Here is a 22,823-nt window from a genome sequence, read left to right as displayed (position 1 = left end):
AGGCGTTACCGCGCTACGATTCATAAGAAATATTGATTTAAGAGAGATTGATTTATAAAGGTCCACTGATTGACTGCTACATCTAGGGATAGAACAAATCTCGAAAGTCTTTATTGTTATGAAAGTGCTTGATTGAAAGTACAAAATTCAATCTCAATTCATCCCATTTCATCATATCTGGGATGTGATATGATTCTGAATGATGAACTGGACACGGACAATTCCAATAAGATTTCCTTATAAAAAAAAGAAAAAAAGAAAAAGCATTATTTTTATTTATCTCGCCTATTCCATGACTGTGAGGATAAACGTTACACTATGATTTTGAATCGGAAGAGAGATTTTAAGAAATGGTAAACCTATTCCCTCTATCGATAACCGAGCCACGTCTGGTGTCATAAGAGATTGGCATTTTCTATAGAATCCTGCCGATTTTTAACGAGGCCAAGAATGAACCGCAACGCAAGTCGATGATGCCATGCATGCACTTTAAACAATCCACAAACTAAATCAATGGAAGAAGTTTATTACCGATACCTCAGAAAGATAAATAGAGTTAAAACAACTCTTTAATCTCGAATTTTTGTACAAGGATAGCCCAATAACAGGCAAAATTTAAGCTGAAGTTTTCAAGATCTCTGCACATTATGGTTTCCATGGTGGAGGTGGGGGTGGGGTCATTGGATATAAAGGTGGTACAGCTGAGAAAATAATGTTCTTGTCAACACCAAAGCCACCACTACCAGTTAAAGAAACCAATGCAGCAACAAGTCCTGCATTTCCTGCAAGTGTTGGTTCTGTATAGCTGAAATTCGTGCGCGAATCTTTAAACCTGTCAAACTTATCAGGTCCTCCTACCATGGCTCCTGTTATGTTGTGAGGATTGGGATTTTTGGTATCTCTAAATTTCCAACCTCCAGTGCATGAGTACTTTGTTTTACCAGTAGGTATTGATGCACCCCTATGATGAACATGCCTTGGGAATTTGTCTCCATGCCCCACTATGTAGCTCATCTTCATGGGATTTTCACCTAAAATATAGTTCATCTGTTTTTCAATGCAAAAATGACAAAATGTTAAAGTCATGTTGGTAGATTTATTGGAGATAGTTAAAATATTAAAAGTTATCAGGGATCATGTAATAATGTTTTTTTTTTGGGTTGAACTATCCGGTATCCGAGGTTCACTGGCCCGACTAATCTGGATTCGCGCCGCACAGTGGCGTACGCAGAATTTTTCACAACATTTGGAAGAAATAAACAAATTACTTAAATGAATATCATATTTATTTTTATCTATGTAACTAACACATACTGCCTTGTCCCATTGGTTTAGTTTAATTTTATGCTTGAAGAGGTCAAGGATCCAATTCCACTCAACCTCTTATTTAAACTTTTTTATAAATTTTTTATAAAAAAGTGTTAAAGATGAGATTCTAACCTCCAATTCCCACAAGCTACGTGGGGGCGCTTAACAAGCGAACCAAGGGGCTTTCTTTCTTGGTCAAGTGTGTCATTTTTATTTCAACTATCCAAGTTCCCATAATAATTATATATGTTTAATAAAAAAATTCGACGAAGCAATGTCACGTGACTCTGCTTAGTCCTAGGTGCATCCTCCCCTAGCCTACTAAAAGAGAAAGCGTCCTACGAGGAGTTTTTCCATTCTCAACCACGAGAGATCCAACCTATCCCACCACACTTGGTGGGGGTATGCAAGAATGTTTTGGTTGTGGCTTTCTAAGAGTTTGCTGTCTATTGAATCTGATTAAATATTGAGAGGGATTCATGATGTGCAAACCTGGGAAGTGGCGAAACTGCGAAGATTATCCAAGGAGAAAAAGTAAGGGCCACAGTTCCATCCTGGAACACCAGTGGCATTCAAGTAATCAACAAAGAGTGATGCCAAAAAGGCTGCATTTGCCACATACTGCAACGGCTGTCCTTGCCCGTGATTCAACTGGATTAGTCCACCTAAATATAAGAATTATCAGACAGGAAATTACGTTTAAATTTTAGATTCGCCTCTTGAGTGTCATGACCACTTCGTAGAACAATTGAATGAAGAACTTATAATTTTCGTTGAAACTTCTGCCTAATCTAGCAATTAGTCCTCGATTAGGATTGTATATGACAAGTTCTAGCAAGAGGATGATAATTATTAAGGGACAGTACCTTTGGTGAAGTTGAAGACATTGAACTTCTCTAGGTAGGAACACATGGTAAGGCTAGTGACATTGTGATAGCTACTCAACATTTCCTCATAAGGGTAACCTGGATTCAAGAATATCCTCATCCTAGTTAACAGCAGCATAGCTGCAGGCAGCTTGTTATCCCAGCTCAACACGCTTAAATCCGGGATCATGAAGAAGGCCTTGGAATTCTTAGGCAATCCGGGATTAGTGGCCAAAGATATATAAGTTTTATTACCAGTAGCATAATATAACCAAGCTGATCCCCACATGAACTCGTCGAAGTAGTTTGTAGAGTTGTAGAAAGGTTCAATGTATGGATTTCCACGGCAATATGAAGTCCGTTTGCCAAAGTCCCGGGCGAAGTCAAAGAGGGTCTCTGCTCCTTTAACAAGCTTTTTTGAATATTGCGTGTTATCCCGGAATACTATGGAGGCTGCAGCCAATGCTGCTGCCATTTCACCGGCTAGATCAGGCCCTGAAGTAGCTGTTTGAACAGGGCGTTCATAATTCATGTCTTCTGGCCTTTGCCAGCAGTAGTGATCATCTGGTGTTTTTGAATTATTTAAAGCACCACCAACCTGATATCAATGAAAATTGGAACCATATATAACTTAGTATGGACTTAATACAAAGAGTGATGCACAGTCAAACATTAGGCTTAAAGCTTCATTTCTGTTGAGTGTAGACTTTAGACTTTAAAGGCGAATCTAAAATTTGAACTCTATGGATTAAACTTTTATGGTTCATAGCGTTTAACCTATTGTAATTTTAAAGGTTCAAACTTACAATTTGTTGCAATTTAGGTGGATTTTATAGTTAAATTTATGATTCGCGTCGAAAGTATTGAGTTCAGATGAACCAAATGGCGCGATGCTGCATCAGACTCCGCACTGGAGTTTCCATTTGTTATTACACTGAATATAATGTGACCTTTTTACTTGGTATCTGGTAGCAAGAACATACTTTCCCTATTTTCTCAGCATAAGGGGGAAGTGACATCTCTCACTTTTTAGCGAAAGTCATTTTCCTTTACCATTATCTCATATTACTGCTTTAAAGAACACATAGACAATATATAAATCTTTAATACTAAAAATTTCATCAAGCACCACTCACCAAAGACATCCTATCATTTTGTTTTTTTAATTTGATGTTAAAAGACAATATTACCTGGCTGTAAATATGGTCAATTTTAGTTGCAGTGGAGTTGAAGGTACGGAGCAAGTAATCAGTGCCCCATTTGATGAGGTCTTTGATATGTTCATATTCACCAATGGCTCTGTACTTGTGTTCATATTCAATCACACTCCAACTCAACATGGTCATTGCAAATGACATGGGAAAGTGGAATTTTGTGTTGTCTCCAGCATCATAGTATCCTCCAACCAATCCCCCTTTAACATCTGTCAGTTTTGATCCATCTTTTAAACCTGAGTTTCCTCTCCATGGGATCCCATTGTTCTTTGGCAATGTACCAGCTGCATGTAAACACCAACAAATTCAGATGAATACATAATGAGCTTAAGCTCTACGCATAGATGTTGTGAAAAGATATTTACACAATCAGATTTATTTATATGGTAAATTAAGGTAAAAAAAATCATAAGCATTAACTGATAAAATTTATATACAGACAGGGGCGGACCTAGCATATGAGTTGAGGGTTCACGTGAACTTAATAATCTGGAGATAAAATATGAATAGCTAGAATATGTATACACTGATTGTGTGATAATTTTTTATATTATCGGTATAGATAACTTAAATCTAAATAAAAGTTGCTCCAATCAACATTGATGGAAAACATTGAGTGAAGCGAAAGCGTAAGAAGGAATTAAGTGTGTTAAACTAGCACCTTGGTAACGATATAGTACTTATTTTTTGTGTGCATGTAGGTCATATTACTAGTATTATATATTCATTAATGATTATGACTATACGTGCCAATTCATGTCGATAGAGTAAAAAAAAAAAAAACAGGCGTTTACTTTGTGGGGAAATAGTTCGTCTAATTCGCAAAGTCAAAACATATATTTTTCAGGTGTAACCAATAAAATAGACTATCATTGACGAAATCAAAGTATCAATGTTATGGCTTCCACTAACTGACAATTTGAATATCATTTCCTAGATCAGCAGGCTAATTCATTAGGTAGGAAGTTAGGAACTGAAAATCAATTGGATCTCTTTAATTTCTGGTATTGAAGAATGCATCAAAATTTTAGGTATGAAATCAAAATGTTCTTCTTTGTAATATAATCGTGGCAATCAAGTTAGAGGTACGTGTGTCCATCCATTAGTACAATACCAAGTAACCAAAAAGAAATCATATAATGTATTTTTGTATTCACAGAGTTTAAACCTGAGACTTCATGATTCTGGATCCACTTCATTGATCACTAGACCACACTCTTGAGTGGAATCAAAATGTTAGTGCAGTACTCTTTAGTCTTTACTATTGAAAGAAATAGAGGGAAAAATAACATTAATTCTATCGGACATTGAGGGTCATCAGTGACGACATATTACGGCCGTGTTACACGGGAAGAAGACTTTGGTTTACTATTATTTAAATAATTAATTACAATATTTTGCTAGCCAAGGAAAATAATAATAAAAATCTCCCCACCAAACTACGAGAAAGATTTTTCTGGACCCATTTTTAGTTTGTTGGCCAAGTGCCAAGGATGTTCCAAATTACAATAAAAAACCGTGTCTAGTTCTTCTGCTCAGATGGTTGTACGTTTTCTAAGTTCTTTCTTAGAAAGTTCTCTCCACACGTGATATCTACACTTCTAAGCTAAATAATAATATACTCCAGGCTCGTTAAGCAAACACAAATACAGAATTTAAAGATTACAGATTTCTATACTATTTTTAGGTTCACGATTAAATATTTTACATATTTGATGGACTTTTTAAAATATAAACAGAGTTTGTGCAAAAATTACGAGGTTGATGTAAACACAGGGGAGACTCTGTATCTGCCCCTATTTTTGCAAGGAGGATTTGTCATTATTAAATTACTTCAGATAATATTTAAGCTAAATCTTTTATTACCAATTTATATATAATTTAAGTTTTGGATCTAAATTATGTACACACTCAATTTAGGTAAACACTTACCTGCACCAGGTGTTTACGCCAAAACAAGAAAAAATAATGACAAACAAGAAAAATGAAAAACAAGGAAAATTAGTAGAATCCCTTATTCTTGACCAAAAAAAAAAAAAAAAGAAGCAAAAAAGAATGTGGATGTGTGTTATCTCTCATGATTGTCGCCTAACAAAAAATAATGTCATAATACATTGGATACATTATGATCATTTACTAATTAAGTCTAAACAAGAGCTAGCATGTCACGAAAAATATTTAAAACACTTTGCACGTAGTCTAATTTGAAAACTCGTAACGTGTCTCTTTCAACAATGACTAATAACGTTAACAAACATCACCAAGAAATAATTATAGCGAGTATGGGCAAGTAGAAAACAATGTATTTCTAACGTAAGTTTTACCAAGTCCATATTCATGCGTGTACCAAAAGTCATGAACTTTGCTATAATTCTATGAAATTCCAATAATAAACAGCATGTTTGCAAAGAGCAATTCTAGCCTATAATTATTAGTTTCCCAATGGACTAACTTTATTTTTTCCTCGTTTTATGCTACTCTTTTTACTATATATCCCTTTCACACATCACCTAAGGAAAAGGACTGAGTAGAATATTGAATTAAAGTCTATTCATTTCATTTTTTTAATTAAACGTGATTTTCGGGTCAGTTCACTACATATCTACTACTGTATTTTCCATTAGTACAGGTATATCAGATAATTCTATCCATTAAAACTTGAACAAATAAACTTTCAACCAGAGAGCTCGTGATTTTGAATCCATTTAATTACCTTTATTCTATTTTTAATTTATTTTATATATGTTGGATTGGGTTGAGATTCAATAAACTGCAATAGAGTGACATAGGGAGAATTCATATAGTCGACCTCTAACCAACTCCAATTTCGTTAGATAATTTTGACTAGCGGCTGCCAAGTAGATTTTAGATCGAGACTAATAGCTTGTTTGGCCAAGCTTATTTTTCCCCCAAAAGTACTTATTTTTTCAATAAGTGCTTATTTTAAAAAAAAAGTGAGGTGTTTGGCCAAGCTTTTGAGAGAAAATAAGTACTTTTGGGGAGTAGCAGAAGCAGTTTTTCAGAAGCTAAAAAAAATAGCTTTTGTCCAAAAACACTTTTTTGAAAAATACTTTTGAAAAAAATACACATAGAAGCACTTTTTAAAAGCTTGGCCAAACACTAATTGCTGCTCAAAAGTACTTTTTAAATTAATTGGCCAAACACAAACTGCTTTTAGCCAAAAGTATTTTTTTGAAAAATACTTTTTAAAATAAACAGTTTTTAGAAGCTTGGCCAAACAGGCTATAAATAATGCTAATATTGATAATTCAAACCAAACAAGCCTGAAATACACGGTGAGACGTTTTCTCTTAAATAACTATGTTTAAAAGCATAATCAATTGAGGTTAGCACGCCTAACTTAATTTGATTCATCAAAACAAGGAAAGTGATAAATTTAATACGAAATATCTTAAATATTCATTTGTTATGTTTAGGATCCATTAATATTTTTGCAGTTAGCAAATTGTTTTATATCCTTTAAGGGGATTCTAATGTGGATTTTGTGAATTCTATGTGCCAAACTACTAAAGTTGTTATGTTTGTATCGATTCAAATTTTTGTCGTTAGCAAATCATTTTATATGCCTTTTAACTTTAATGGGATTCTAATGTGGATTTTGTGAATTCTATGTGACAAAATACTTCAAGATAAAGATCTCAATTTTCATTTTTATCAGTGATTATTGTTTAAATTATTCTCCATTATACATTCAAATTAGAGATTCACTAAAATAAAAGGACAAATACACTACTAAAAAAAACGTAAATTTTTAGCGGACGTTCTCGTTGGGATGCCATTTCAGTTGGACTTTACGATCGGAAACATCTTCGACTACCAATTAAGTGGACATTGCCAATTTTTAAGTTGTGTGTGTTACAAGTATAACGGAAAGTAAAATTAAAATATTTCATAGGGGTCATTTTCTTACCTTTTCTCCGTCAAAATAAGGAATTTATGTTGAGATAAAACAAATTTCATTTCTCATTTGCTAGAAATTAAAATCATACTCCCTCCTTTTCTTAATGTCCTTTTCAATCCGTTTAAAAAAGAATGTTCCTTTTTGGTAAGTCTTTAATTCAAACTTTTCATATGACATGTTTAAAACTACATAATTAAATAACATCTTGGTACATTCTATAAATCTTTAGTTAAACAATCACTCGATTCAAAGGTCTTATTTATTATTTTAAACTTCGTATCAAATCAGAACAAGTCAAACAAATTAAAACGGAGGAGGAGAAAACTTACATTTTTGGGCATTGAAGAAGAGTAGAGCCTTGTGAAGGGTAATAGTGTAATTATCTGGAGGAGAAGGTCGTGGTTTATGCTTTGGCAAAGACTTTACGATGATTGTCGGAAGTGCGATCACGATGAAAGCAATAACGACTCCATAAATTGTATACTTTAATGCTTTTCTGCTACAAACAACACATCCTAAATCCACATATTTCTTCTTCTTCTTCTCCGGCGGACCTAGCGAAATCAGAAATTTCGTTAAGGGTGTTCAAGATACTCACATATAGGTATAAAAAGTGATTTTTGACCTATAGAAATAACAAGTTTTTCTATATATTTAGTATGATTTCTGAGAAAGGGTGTTCAAGAATTCATATATATGCGTATAAAAAAACAATTTTTGACTAACAAACACAACAAGTGTTTTTTCTCTCTCTCTATATAGAGTCTACAATACCATTTTCCGATGAAGGGTGTTCAAGATTTCATACATATATGTATAAAAAGTGATTTTTGACTTATAGACACGATAAGTTTTTCTATATATATATAGAGTACCATTTTCCGATGATGGTAATTAAGATTTAACATATATACGCATAAAAAGTGACTTTTCACTATTGACACAACAAATTTGTTCTTTATATACAAAATGATTTTCTGATAAAGGGCATTCAAGATTTCATACATATATTTATAGAAAGTGATTTTTGACTTATCAACACAACGAAGTTTTCGTGTATATACAATATAATTTTCTAAAGAAGGGTGTTCAAAATTTCATACATATATTTATGAAAAATGATTTTTGAATTATAGACACAAATAAGTTTTTTCTACATATACAGTATAATTTTTCGACGGAAGGGTGTTCAACTGATCACCTTCGTCATTCTATGCAGCTATACCACTTACCTAATAACCAACCCTGTTGTGTTTCATCCAAATTCCGATGATCGTAATTGTACTGTTGTTGTTGATGATTTACTGATGCTCTGTCCCAATCCAAATTCCGGCTACGATTATCGTCAGAATCGCCGTTGTTCGCAGCTAGTTCTAGTGAACCTCCCCAATGATTCGCCGAGTGCATTGTTAGTTATTATTCAGAGGGAGAATAAATGATATTTTCTGCACGGACATTTAATGGAAAGATAGATTTAATTTTGATTTGAGAGAATATAAATGGAAAATTTTGCCAGCTAAATTGAAAGTTGTACCTATGCTTAATTTGTGCTTAAAGACATTTGGTTGAAAGAGATTATGAACAGTAGCCTTGGTTTCCCTCTCACGTTATAAAGCCTATTCAAACAGTTTATATAGAGGACAAGAAAAAGAATTAACCATGGTATTGGAGATATTTTATTTTTGTTAAAAAGAAAACAAAGTTGACTAACAAAAAAGAGTGGAAAGAGTCCTAGAGAGAAATATCCAAATTTACCCTTCTACCATACGAAATATTTTAATTACATCTTTATAGTACTTTGGGATCATTCATGTTCTCATTTTTCCCAAACCTTCTTGTACTAGCCCATGTCTTTATATTAACAAAGCACCAACATGGACGAGGTGAATTTCAGTGTTAAATATTAACAAAAAAGGTTCAAATCTAATCCTCTCACTACTGAAAAAAAAAAGGCTGAAAATTGATCTCATGAGGAAGTAAGGTTTTTCAAAAAAACTGACCTCAACTTGGAGGTGGTAAAAAAAAATGAGCCTAGCCAGAGGTACGTTATGTTTCTGCACGAAGATTTAATGGAAAGACAGATTTTAATTTGATTGAGAGAGTATAAATGGAAAAAGTTGCCAGCTAAATTGAAAATGGTATCTGTGCTTAATTTGTGCTTAAAGCCAAATGGTTGAAAGAGATTATGAATACTAGCTTTGGTTTCCCTCTCCTGTTCGTCTCTTACATAAGTTTGAACATAAAGCAAATTCAAACAGTTTATATATATAGAGGACACAAAAAAAAAAAAAATTATACGAAGGCATTTAAGATTTTTTTTTTCGGTTAAAAAGAAAAGAAAGTTGACTAAACAGATTAAAAAAGAGTCCTATGGGAAGTGTCCAAATTTACCCCTCTACCTAGGCAATCTTTTAATTATATCGATATACTTTGTGATCATTCATGCTCTTATCTTTAGTAAATTGTCTCGTCCTAGCCTATTGCTCTACCGAAGCTCCAACATTGACGAAGTGGATTTTACTTGTTAAGATAGTTACCAAAACTGGTTAAAAAATTCAAATTTACTCTCCAACTTCTAACTATGATTTAAAATTACTACTTCAAGTTGGGACTCAATTACTGAAAATATGAGACGATATACCGACGATGTTACAAATGGTCTCAAAGTGTATAACGTCTGACTAAATAAAGATATTTTAGTAAAAGAGTATTTTTAAAAGAATTTCGAAAAACAATATGAACAATTTTTGAAAAGTTCGAGTGCTGTTTATATTGTCAGTACATGTATATACAACTATCATAGAAAAAATAAGGGACTTTATATTGAATTTGATTAAGAGATATATGATTTGACTTTATTGTATATTATATAGAGTTGTGATGGTTCTAAGAAGGGGACTTTGAAAGCTGTATATGATAGTGAACCCAAATAAAACCAGCTGCTAGCATCTAATTTTGATCAATGGATTCATATATAGTAGAAAAGTACTCTATACACACGAAAATTAAGGCCTTTACTAGGGACTTTTGAATTTTTCTTCGAAAGTTGAAACACGAAACTAATTCCAATAAACATTAAATAAGAGGAACGATTTGCAAAACCAATTGGATTCATTTGCATTAATGACATTCTCATCGTTTTGTGCAGCATATTAAGTAGGAGTATTTGGTTTCATAGCCATTATTAGTATTAAACAATCCGTGAAGGGATATTTGAGTTTGTTTGGGAACTCAAAAAAGAAAAATTTAGATAACTACATGTGTGTAATCTAGTCAGGTCTCGGGTTCAAGTCTAGGTAAGTATTTTTTTTTTGTTACAGAGCGCTTCCTCCTTAACTAGGTCTTATATAGCGCGAATTATGACCAGTCATGACTCATAACCCCAATACGAATATTGAATACCGGGTGAAACCAAAAAAGAAAAAGAGTGTGTTCGTAATTAACATGAGCTTGAAATAGTCAAGAAATCCCTGTTGGAAACTATGTGATGGATACCATGTAACTAACTGCATGTGTGTGTAATATGTATCTAGTCAGGCCGTGATTAAGGAAAGTTTCATTTGGGTTAGAATTGTGCACATTAAATAACAACCGAAATTTCTAATTAATCAGCACCGTGACGTGATGGAAAATTTTATTACTCGCATTCACGTGAAACTAATAAATAAATAAATAACACGTGTTATTTTTTTAAGTAAGATGTAGTTTGTCTATTGCAATAGAGTACTAGGCTATATATAGAGCCCGTTTGGATTGGCTCATAAGTTGTTTATAAGTTGCTTATAAGCTGTTTTCAGTTTTTTTGAGTGTTTGGCTGGCCAGCTTAAAGTCATTTTATGCTTATAATAAGCTCAAAAAAATAATTGGGTCAATTTGACTTAGCTTATCTAAAGCAGCTTATAAGCCAAAAAAAAAAAGTTAGACTATCCAACTTATTTTTTTAAGCTTATAGGCATAAGCTCATCCAACCAGGCTCATAGTCTTGTCAAGGAAACAATAAGTTAAAAAGAGAAGCAAGACACTGGAGTTTGCGTTTAAGTTGGAAATTTAGAGGTCATAATTTTAATTTACAGCATTATAATTTTGATATCCAGACTTTTTTTTTTTTTTTTTGTAATTATACAGTATTTTCGTGTAATCACGTCTAATTCGAATTTACATTGTATTGAAGCCCATTAAATGAGAAGGTGTTTTCTATCAAAACTTTCTCCATTCCGACCCAAGATGTGAACCGAAAATATTTGATTATAGGAACTCATAATATCTCCTTCCTAGAGAACAGAAAATCGGCACAAATGTTTTATCATGAGAATTTTACATTGTATGACCTACAGACAACACACTTTAACATTTATTTGTTTTAACTTCCTCCTAGTAGCTACATTTACTTTTGTATCCATCTCTACGTTTTTAAATATCATAGTGGAACACTCTATAAGATGTCTATAATTATCCCAAAATTTCACATTTTAAGGGACGTAATAATTACCTTACCTCTCTCCCCAAATTCAATGTCACCAATTTTCTCCAATTACAAGAATCCACCTTCTTCCTCATTCATTAGCGAGCACCGCCGCTTTTCTACCAAAAAAGCACACCATCTGCGGTCGAGAGACTCATGTTATGTGTTAATTGTCCTTCATTACAACATTATAATTTAGGATTTTGAATGCTTGTTCTTGGACTTAAAATTTGAAAAGAAAAAAAAACACATATCGGACCGAACCTTTTATCATTCAGATCTACTGTTTCTGCAGCCCAATTGAAATTGGGCTTCTGTAGCCCATTAAGCTGGCGTTGGGGGAGAAATGGGCCAAAAGAAAAAACTCTAGAAAAAAAACATGAAGTTTAAATTATAAAAAAAATATTCTAAAATCCGAGTTCACTTTTATATTTCAATGGAGTCCCTAAAGTTTCACTTATCAAAAAATATTTATTGTAAGAGTTGTTGGAACGCTTTGATAAAATTTTAAACTTTCTGGACATTATCCTAGAGCTTAAAAGAGGAGTCACGGGTAAAATAATTCTTTTCACGTTCTCATTTCACTCATGATATATATATACATACTTTATATAATTTATTATTAATTCACCCACTATATCTATTTTAACACTTTATCATTATTTCATTTATGATACCCATATTAAACTTCATGAATCATTTAACTCCAGAAACTTTTGAACTTCATCATATTATACCGCAATTCCAGTATAGCGTGCCGAAATTGTTCTTACTTTTGAATTATAAGATTTTATTTTTACCTTAAAGCGTGCTATAAAATTACATTTGAGACGATAGGAAAACTTTGATTCCCAGCTCAAAAAGTGACAATTCCACCTAACTCTATTGACTTTCACTATCGCCCCCCCCCCCCCCCCCCCCCCCCGCCCCAAACAACACACACACATTCCCCCAACTAGGTAAACCTTGCATAATTTTTTAAGTTTTTCTAAAAAAAATCTTCATTTTTATAAAAATATTCTTCCAAGAAATGTTTTCCTCAGTAAACGTTTTTTACCTTATAAAATTATTTTCATTTTCTAATATTTTGTGTGAAATATGATACTCGTATAATTAGATAAGGAAGTCTGCTAATTATCAATAAAATAAATATCGTATGACTTGGTATTGCCCATATTTCTATGAGGGACAAACAAAGCATATTTCATAAATGATTCAAAACAATCAATTTTCTAAAGTTTGAAGGGGGAAAAGATACACGGAGAATAATTGTTTTTGTCGACTGCAAACGTCAAAGTTTTTTCGAAAACTATATTAAAATTTAAAGGCATTCCACAACTACGTACCAATTGAAAACTTTAACGTGTCTTGTTACATTGATTCTGATTTAAATAAACTGAAATTATTTATCAGTGTTACTCAGCTTGGACGAATTCATCAGATTTTACATCGTTATTTCTTCGTCAACCGATACCCTTAACATAAATTAAAAGAAAGAAAGTCCAATAAGCACGTCTGGTCAGATATATATATATATATACTAGTAATGTATGCCTGTACGATGCACGGGGCCAACATGATTATTTGATTTTTCAATGGAGGACGGAATCAATTAGCACATATAGAAGGCAATCGGGATCACGAGAAGTTTAGTAGAAACACACCTGCTAAACTTTCCAAGTTAAGAAAAAGAACCAAGGATGATTCAGAAACAGTGTATTCAACTCTATAGATGAGATTGTCATAACCATACACACGGATCTTGTATTGTCTTCTTATGACATATTTGTTGAGAATTTCACGAAACCAAATGACCTACTAATATTTTGTCTTTCAAACTACGGCTAGACTTGGCAAACATGATTTTCCTTGAGAAGACATTTTGATGTGCAACATCGACGCTCTTGGCCCCCATGCTTTAAGTTTGGTAAAAGCCCTTAACATAATCAAACTACTTTAAAATCTAGTCATTAGCACCAGTGGAATCAAACAATTCTTGGCTTTTCCTACTTCAAGTGATTTCCTAATTTGATCTTCAAATTTTTTCCTAAAAACAGTCTAGCAAGATTGTTATGTTTTCTCCTAAGCAATGACAAATAAGACGACACACGCTCCAAATGACTCTCTTGTTTTCCTTAGAAATACTGAAATTATCTTTCTAATGAGGGCACATCGAGCATACAAAGAGTTTCATTTCCCTCACAAAAGCAACTTTTTACATATAACATTTTCCGATAAGTATTCATAGTGACAGGATATTGTACATCCTAGCAAAAGGAATGTGCATTAGATGTTACCATCATTAACTTACAATTTCCACATGATGCTATACAGAATGATTTATTTAGATAAGCAAAGGCTAAGTTATTCACACTCTCTGCATGGGCATTCCATTGTCAAACAGAAAAGTATAGCCCACAAATTGCAGGTACAACTTCAAAATATTTAAGTGCACCAAAACATACTGATATAGATTCTCCAAAATAATGAAAAGAGACATTTGTTCCGGTATAGGCCAGATGATGCCGCACATCATTTGTTCCGGTGGTGGCATACTTGCAATTGCATAACAAGATAAGAATATTTGAGGTCTTAGATTGGACAATTTAAAATTAAGAAATGGAACTGTAATAGATGGTTGCAGATTTTAATTGTGACTTACGTACCTTGTCCATCATTGTCTATTTTTGCACATATAACTGCATTTGAGCCTGTTTAACAGAGAGAACTCGTTAATATACCTGACGTAATATATACAAATATGAATTAACCAAAAAAAACATAGCAATAAGGGGGAAAAAATGGAAGAAGATTTCTGGCGATGTTTTGTGAGAAAAGGAATTGATTGATAAGAATGGAAGGGGGGAAAACACAAGAAAAGAAAAGCTAAGTGGCATAGTAATCTGTGTTTCTCCAATTAAAGAGGTGTTATCCATTTTCCTTTTACAATGTCTTGGCTAATGTCTATGAATGGAAGGGTTACGATGCACATTTTACACACAAATGAACAATTAAAAGCCATTGCATAGTCACAATGTCAATATCCTCTCATAAACTTTTGCCATGGTTAATCAGAGCAAAGAACGTGGTTCTGCTTTTGCCTTAGATGAAAAAGTTTTGATTTCCTTTTTCAGGGAATTCTTCTTCTAGATGTTCTCAACTTCTAGCTAAATTTATCGAGTGTTATAGAATTGCATTTGCTCAAAATTAGACTAATAGTAAATTCCTATGTATAAGAAAGTTATTGGTTAATCATCCTCTATGAATTATCCAAAAAATTAAAAGGATAAGCACCCTTCATCTACATCAGCTAAATCATCTTACATTAAAATTACATTAAGAGGGTATCAATATCACCATTCGCAAACACTAATATAGAGTCCAATTTATTTTCATGTTACAAGTCTTATTAGGACTTGAGTCAAGAACATACATCAAATTACATTAAGAGGCGTTGAAATTCAGAATCGCCACTATAAAGTCCATTTTTTCAATTCACCTGTCCTGTTTTAGGACTTCACTCAAGAACATACATTCAAAAGCGCCAAAACTGCAATATATGCAAGCATAGAGCTATGCTTTTCCTTTTAGTTATTAAAAAAATAATTTAATCTAACTCTCGAAAATGCTTGAAGGCATATGCCTGGGGCAAACCTTATTTTAAAGAATCTGCCATTAATAGTCATATTTGTTTCTCAAAACCCTTACCTTTTTCTTATATAGTTTTGGCTTCTACCAAATAATTATTCCTCTGACTCCATAAGTGCATTCTAAGTCAACAATAATGACATGCATCTCAAATCCTGCAAAAATGATGTACATAAAGATGATTCAATGTTACAAAAAATAATGAAACAAACTTCAAATTAATACTGAAGCTACGAATCGACCTCTCTCAAGAGTAACGCTAAATTCCATAGGAATGAAAAGAATAGAGACACTCAAACAAAGAAGACAAAAAGGCTCAGTAGGAGCTGAGAATGGGCATAGGAACACTGATTAGGAATAGCACAAATTCAGAAAGCAAGGGAATGAAAGTGATTAGAATCCAGATGTTCTAGATAAATAAAGAGGTAAACACGTGTAAGTCAAAATAGGGCAATTGAAAGGCACACATGGTTAAAGGAGAAGCCAAATATAGGCCCAAGTTTATTGGATAACATATGTTGCTTTTAATACAATTTGCTGTTGTGTTTGTATTCCCTTCCCGTTTATATATAATAGAAATATGGATCCACAATTTGATGAATATGAACTCAAAATCTATGAATCTTTACCAACCCACCCTAACAATTGTTAGGGTGGTCTGAATGGTGGGATAAGCGATTATACTATGCTTAACAATGTTATAATATATTTTTCAAAACTACTTGAATATGATGTGTGCACCTAGGTCTGAAGAAGTCCTACATATGATGTAATGATTATTGGATGCACCTCTACAAGTAAAGTTAGAGATCTCAATTCTCATGTATGTGTTGTTACTATTTTTTTCTAGTTCTTTTTCTACAACTGAGCTAGCGGTTTCAAATCTTATGTTTGTGGGCATGTCTAAGGAGACATTGAACTCTCTTCTCTTGTCGGTTGTCAGTGCAATTTTTCTTTTTCTTATGACAAGGAAACCCGCAATCGCTATCCTTTGTCTTTCGGGCGCACAGGGTAGATCCCGCTTCTGTGCAATAGTTCGCAAACCACACAATAGAAATAACCTCCACTAGGCAAGCCCCGTATGACAAGCTCGACCCAGGAGGCAAATTCCCTGCTGTCGTAGGCAGGGGGTTTCGAACCCAGGACCTCAAGATTTTATATAATCAAATTATGCAATGTCTATACTAAAATTAGTAGAGAATAATAGCAAATAGTCAATTGCTTAGACGGATGATCTTAATATCTTTTACGCGAAATATATACAATGCGTTATTTATAAGCCATGTTCTTGAATTTTCCATCTCTCCAGCTTGTCTAGTGACGAACAAAGTGGAGTCAAAACATTAAGGGCCTGTTTGGAAAGCCACCAGGTAATTGGAATTGTATGTAATTACACAGTTTGACCTATTTGTTTAACCAAATAATTACTTGGTTAGGTGGGAATTGAGTGTAATTGAGATGGTGTAATTACACTCTCCAGTTCTCAAGGCGCCAGGGGGGGAGGGGGGGGGGGGGGGGCTGAGAATTGGGTGTAATTACAGCCTGTAATTACAGGGATCCTTTTTTGTTTATTTAGTTATTATTTATTTTAATTTCTTTTATTTTTTAATTCGTTTTTATTTCTGTTATTTAATTTCTTTTTTTTAATGATTTTTATTTTTAAAATATATTTTTCTTTTTATATAATTTATCTTTCATTTCCTTTTTTTTCATTCTCAACCTTTACTTCTTGTGATTCCATGTAATTGCTCGTATTTTTTATTTTATTCGTTTAGCATAATTGTGCTATTATTCTAATTTTGTAAACTACACCTCTTAATATTAGAAAGAATGAATCATTAAAAAACTTGGCGTAATGAGTGATGTTATTAAAGTAGAATTTTGTTGTGAATGAGGTTATAGACTTATATTTTTCCTTCCTTCTGAATTATATTTACTTAAATTACATTAGAACTTACTTATGTTATGTTAGAATTTGACATAAGAGTATTATATTAAATTTTTTCTTTTTCTTTTGGATTTTGAATTTAGGTTATATTTTCGATTTTAATTTATTTACTTTAGTATTATTGACTTGCTATTTCACATTCCATGTTGTTTATTTTTCACTTACAATTGATATATTTTTTTGGTCAAACATTTGAATAATGTTATGGCATTGTATTTATAAATATTTTTTTTGTCAAACATCCAATCCATGATGTTCTCACAAAAAAATCTACTTTTAATTTTTATAATTAATTAAAATTAAAATATTATTAATTTAAAATATATATATATATATATATATATATATATATATATCAATTATATTTTACAATATTAGTTACATATATATGATTATTAATTGATACATTTTCAAGAAACAATGTGTTGTTAAATACCTAATTTAATATCATTTATAAAGGCACATATTTTCTCAAATATTAATTTTTAATTTTTGATAATTAAATTTTATTTTTAAATTAAACTAACTGTGTAATTACACTTGTGCAACCAAACAACACGCTTGTAATTACACTGTAATTACATTATGACAAACAAACAGGTCGTTGTAATTACAATACTGTATAATTACTAGGCTGTGTAATTACTACGCTATTAATTACACCAATTCCAGTTACCAAGTGGCTTTCCAAACGGACTCTAACTGATTTGTTCTCATCTGTCTAGCTGAATCTTAATATCTAAAATTATCTAAAACATGCATGTGCCGGTGAATGATCTCTATAAAATTAGTCTATATGCGCGTAATCTGATCTAACACCCCAACCCAATTATTAAAAAGTAGAAAAAGATGAACATTTCAACTTGATAAAAATGTACTCCCGTAAGTGTACCACAGAACAAGCTAAGTCGTCAATTTTTTTTGAACAACGTTCCAAACCAAAAACAAAACAACAAAAAAAAAAAAAAGACAAGAGAGAGACTGTGTGAGTGTGTGTAGAGACGACTTAAATGTGTGTAAGGGTGCAACAAATGGAATACAAGGACAGGAAAAAGGATAAGTCACATCAATGACAAAAGACAAGTCTAGAAAATACCCTTTTCCTTTCATAATAATCCCTTTCTCTTTCTTTCTTTCCTCCCCTACTAAAACCCTAAAAACCATGATTCAAACACATCAAACTCCTATACCAGAAGAATAACAAAGATCCCTCCAAAAAACCAAATATAATAATCAGAACAAGTCATAATAACTTTAAACAAAAAAACCTTTTGCTTTCTCTCCGTTTCCTTAGCCTCTTCTCTTGGGCGTTTTTTTCTCCCTTTGCTCAACAAAGATAAAGGCCAAAAATATTTCAAGTTCTCTCCTTTTTCTTGTGTCTCCCCTTATATATTGTCACCATCTTTCTATGGTAATTATATTTTGACAACTTTTTTTTTTTTCCTCTCTCTGTCCTCTTCATATGGAAGCTTAAATATTGCCCAAATTTTGACTTTTCTACTACTTCCTTATATTTTGCATGATTTATATATCATTCTTGTGTATAAGAAAATTGCTACTATGTCATTTCAACTTGAACATCTAGTTTCTTCTTAGTTCTTTCTCTCTGTCCCTTTCTTCATATATATAGCAGATTTTCTTGAAGATCCTCAGTCAGAAAAAAAAAAAAAAGAGCAGGCTGTTTTTAGCAAAGGGGAAAAGGTTAATCATTTCATATGTAGTTATATACTAGTAGTAGAGTATACTTTTTTCCTCTTCGTTTTCTGTATGAAAAAGAAAGCTTTTTGCTACACAAGATCCAAGCTTGACTTTTAAGCACTACGTGCTGAAAAATAGAATAAATAAAAAAAAATTGTCTGACCGAAGAGTTCTAGGAGATTATAGTGGCACGCAAACTTTCAAAAATAATAATTTAGGTGCTACTTTTATTTTTTCTTTAATTTCTTTCTTAGTTTGTTCATTTTATTCCACCGAGTTTTTGTTTATTTACTTATCTCAAGAAAGGGAACTTCAAAGTCTTAATTTTTCTTTAATCTAAGAGTTAAGTCATACATTGTCTTTGTAAAAAAAAAATTAAAAAAAAATTACACCATGTTTATGTCATTTTTATAGTAAGTAATGAGTCTTATATTCCCGATAATATAAAAAGTTATTATTTACTCTGATCTTTTTTAACTTAAGCACTTTCTCTGATGAGTTTAAATTGTATGTAACAATTAAACTATCTTATTTTTAAGATTACAAATATCATTTTTTAAGAAAATTTAACCGACTTGATAATGTAAGAATTTATTGTGTACACGGAAGATGCATATAGTTTAAGCACTATGTCTAATATGAGATTTGAATTCTGTAGAAGAGGAGGTTCATGAATTGTGTGAATGAGTTTCCAAGCAAGATCTAACTAAGGAGACTAGAATTATGACATCGTAAAGAGAGATAATTATAGTTTAAACAAATACGAAAGCTCTTACTTTCACACTTAATTTCACGGGATCCAATCCCAAAATAAAACTCCCCAAGAAAATCTTTCTGTACTTATATTATTTCTTTCCATTCTTAAGCTGTTCATATTACACGTACACAATTTTATTTTATCTTATTTTTCTAGCTTTTACTAACACTTGGTACAAAATATGTACTTAGGTTGGTTATACCATTCTTCTTCATAAATCTTCATCTTTTGTCAGGTGTAATAGTATTACTGCCAAGATTTTTGTTGGTCTTCAGTTGCAGCAAACAGATTAAAGCAGAGGGGTTTGTTTCTATTTCCTTTGGTTAATTAAACACAGCATCAAAATCGTGCCAATATTCATAATAAAAACAGGTATGTAGTACTTATATTACTGTTTCTTCAAGACCAAAAAAAAAAAAAAATACTGTTTCTTCTGGTAGCTTGTACATTTTCTTTTTTTATTTTATATCCTTTTTGGCCTAAGTACATACAAAAATTAAAAGATTTTTTTGGATCTGAATTTCGATTGCAATTTTAAGAGCTAGCATTCAAGAATACTGTTTTGGTCAAAAAAAAAAAAAAAATTCAGTCCGGGTATTAAAGAAGCTCTTTTAAGATATTCACACTTCATAACGCAACTTCTTTCCCCATCTTCGTAAAACTTTCCAAGAAAATATATACTCACTATAGCATCCCAATTGTGAACTGTTAACCACTTATCGTTATTGTTATAAATTTAAGTTATGTACTATACTGATACTTTAGAGATTCTTTTTTATTATCGATCAGTGAACTCTAATTTGTAATAGCATGTCAGTTACCATTTTCACTAGATTACCAATTATGTAAGAATTATCAAAAGATTTGCCTGTAATTACCTAACTAATCTGATTGTGTAAAGAGTATAAATTATATAAATCGTATGTGTAAGAAATTTTTACAGTATCAGAAATATTTACCCGTTTATACCATGTAACTTGTCTTATTTTCAAGTTTACAAATTCAACATTATAAGAGGGTTTATCTATAAATATATATATATCCTTGCATATAACTTAAACTCTGATTGATTTCAGTACCATTTTTTCTAGGCCTCAAGTGAAGCAAGGAGAGAAAAACAAGACAAGGAAGTCTTCGTTGTTGTCATCGTCATCGTCGTCAATGTCATCTTCGTCTTCATTATCGTCGAATTCACCGTGCGCGGCATGTAAATTCCTACGTCGGAAATGTCAGCCAGAATGTGTATTCGCCCCTTATTTCCCGCCTGACCAACCGCAGAAATTCGCGAACGTTCACAAGGTGTTTGGGGCTAGTAACGTGACCAAATTGCTCAATGAGTTACAGCCTCACCAACGTGAAGATGCTGTAAATTCATTAGCTTATGAAGCTGATATGAGACTACGTGACCCTGTCTATGGATGTGTTGGTGTAATTTCACTTCTTCAACACCAACTTAGGCAACTACAAATGGACCTTAGCTGTGCAAAATCTGAGCTTTCCAAGTACCAAAACTTAGGAGGTAAACAATGCACTTTTTAATTACTCCTCCTTATATATCTTTGCACATTTTTTTATGGTTCAAATACGTGAATTTTTTCTTTTTTCTTTTTTGAGTAGTTGGATGATCTTTTTCTCTAAAAGGTTGAGTAGGTATCCAGAGATGATTTCGTTGAGATTTGAAAAAAGTTGTGCGTACTTGAAGTTGAAGTTGTGTTTGGACAATAAAAACGCAGTTGAAGTGTCGTGAGTGACTTGAAAAAACTTCTAAAATCTATTTTTTTTTAAATTCAAATTTTATATTTCAAGTTTGAAGTTGAAATAATCGGTCAATTTAATAAACAAATATATATTTGAAATAATTTTCAAATATTATTTAAAATTTTGGAATCAAAATCTTTGACAGAACGGCCTTAAAGTTTGTAGATATGTTACACTTTTTAATATTGTAGTACTTAATTATATCAGGTCTAAGTTTAATATATTGGTAGTGTGAAAAAATAACACTTATAACAGTGAATATTTTAACATGTGATATCAGGTTAATTATCATACTTATCATATTAACAGTCGATCCTTATCAAGAAATTTACGTATAATTGAATGATAAGTGACCTGATTATGTAAATATTTTGCACGTCTTCAAATTATAGAACTAATTAAGTTCATTATGTTATGTCTTGATAGGTATTGCTAGTACTGCTACTCATGGCCTCTTGGCAGCTGCAGCAGCTGCAGCTGCCACGACCGCCCATCACCACCAGCAGTTCAACTTTATGACTGGAGGAGGTGGTGGCGGCGGCGGTGGTGGTGGAAGGGACCATCACCACCACCTTTACCACCATCATCAATTCTTCCCTAGAGATCAACCACAACAACAACAACACCAACACATGATTCGAGCTTTCGAAGGTCATGGGAGCAATAACTTTGATGCAAGTGGCCTTCTTATAGGTCAGTTGAGCCAGGCTGCTGGAGCTGATGGCCGGCGAACGCCCGTGGATCCATCTTAGTTCATTTAGGTTACATATGGCAAAAACAATACTACATTAAGCATGATGACTATGATGGCTAATACTGGTTTATTAGCCCATGCACCACAGTTAATTATCTACTATAACTATTTTTGAGAGACCAAATATTGCATGAAGTTTAATCAGCTCTGTAATGTTAATGATTTTGTGAGTGTTATTAATCTAATATTTTATATCACTATACTTCTTGATCCTGCGTTGATGTTTTGTTTCCCAAAAATCTTGAGGAAACAACAAATTAGAATAAGATATTCATATAAACATATTTTTGTTAAACTATTTTTGAGATCAACTGCTTTTAGTATGATTAAATCTCATTTTCTTGTGGATATTGTCCATATATAGTCTTATATTTTTGGTAGGTAGGTTTCCTCACCCTCTCAAAATGTGTGTTCACGGGATTGATGGTATTTTTTAGTACTTTTTTGTATTAATTATATGTCTATATATAATTTCTAACGATCTGATA

At 32.5% G+C, this 22,823-nt stretch overlaps 2 protein-coding genes across 5 annotated transcripts; one reads left to right on the top strand and one right to left on the bottom strand.

The window, feature by feature from the left end:
* Positions 1–506: 506 nt before the first annotated feature.
* On the bottom strand, positions 507–8,941 carry LOC132613871 (endoglucanase 12). Of its 2 annotated transcripts, XM_060328156.1 has the most exons (7): positions 8,845–8,941; positions 8,543–8,755; positions 7,640–7,864; positions 3,365–3,672; positions 2,175–2,772; positions 1,801–1,973; positions 507–1,047 (listed from the first exon to the last, which is right to left on the bottom strand). In XM_060328156.1, the coding sequence occupies exons 2-7, from the start codon at positions 8,715–8,717 to the stop codon at positions 646–648; spliced, it is 1,881 nt and encodes a 626-aa protein (XP_060184139.1). In that variant the 5' UTR covers positions 8,718–8,755; positions 8,845–8,941; the 3' UTR covers positions 507–645. The 2 variants fall into 2 exon arrangements, with proteins under 2 accessions (XP_060184139.1, XP_060184138.1); XM_060328155.1 differs by having other exon boundaries at positions 8,543–8,914.
* A 9,274-nt stretch (positions 8,942–18,215) lies between these two features.
* LOC132615677 (protein ASYMMETRIC LEAVES 2) lies at positions 18,216–22,545 on the top strand. Of its 3 annotated transcripts, none has more exons than XM_060330291.1 (4): positions 18,216–18,779; positions 20,059–20,195; positions 20,900–21,342; positions 22,008–22,545. In XM_060330291.1, exons 3-4 carry the CDS (start codon positions 20,985–20,987, stop codon positions 22,331–22,333), a joined length of 684 nt encoding a protein of 227 aa, XP_060186274.1. In that variant the 5' UTR covers positions 18,216–18,779; positions 20,059–20,195; positions 20,900–20,984; the 3' UTR covers positions 22,334–22,545. The 3 variants fall into 3 exon arrangements, with proteins under 3 accessions (XP_060186274.1, XP_060186272.1, XP_060186273.1); XM_060330289.1 differs by having other exon boundaries at positions 18,225–18,779; positions 20,915–21,342; XM_060330290.1 differs by lacking the exon at positions 18,216–18,779 and adding an exon at positions 18,807–19,069 and having other exon boundaries at positions 20,915–21,342.
* Positions 22,546–22,823: the final 278 nt, after the last annotated feature.

Source organism: Lycium barbarum, chromosome 10 (genome assembly GCF_019175385.1).
Source record: "Lycium barbarum isolate Lr01 chromosome 10, ASM1917538v2, whole genome shotgun sequence".
NCBI classification, from domain to species: Eukaryota; Viridiplantae; Streptophyta; class Magnoliopsida; order Solanales; family Solanaceae; genus Lycium; species Lycium barbarum.
This window is presented reverse-complemented; position numbering and strand designations above follow the sequence as displayed.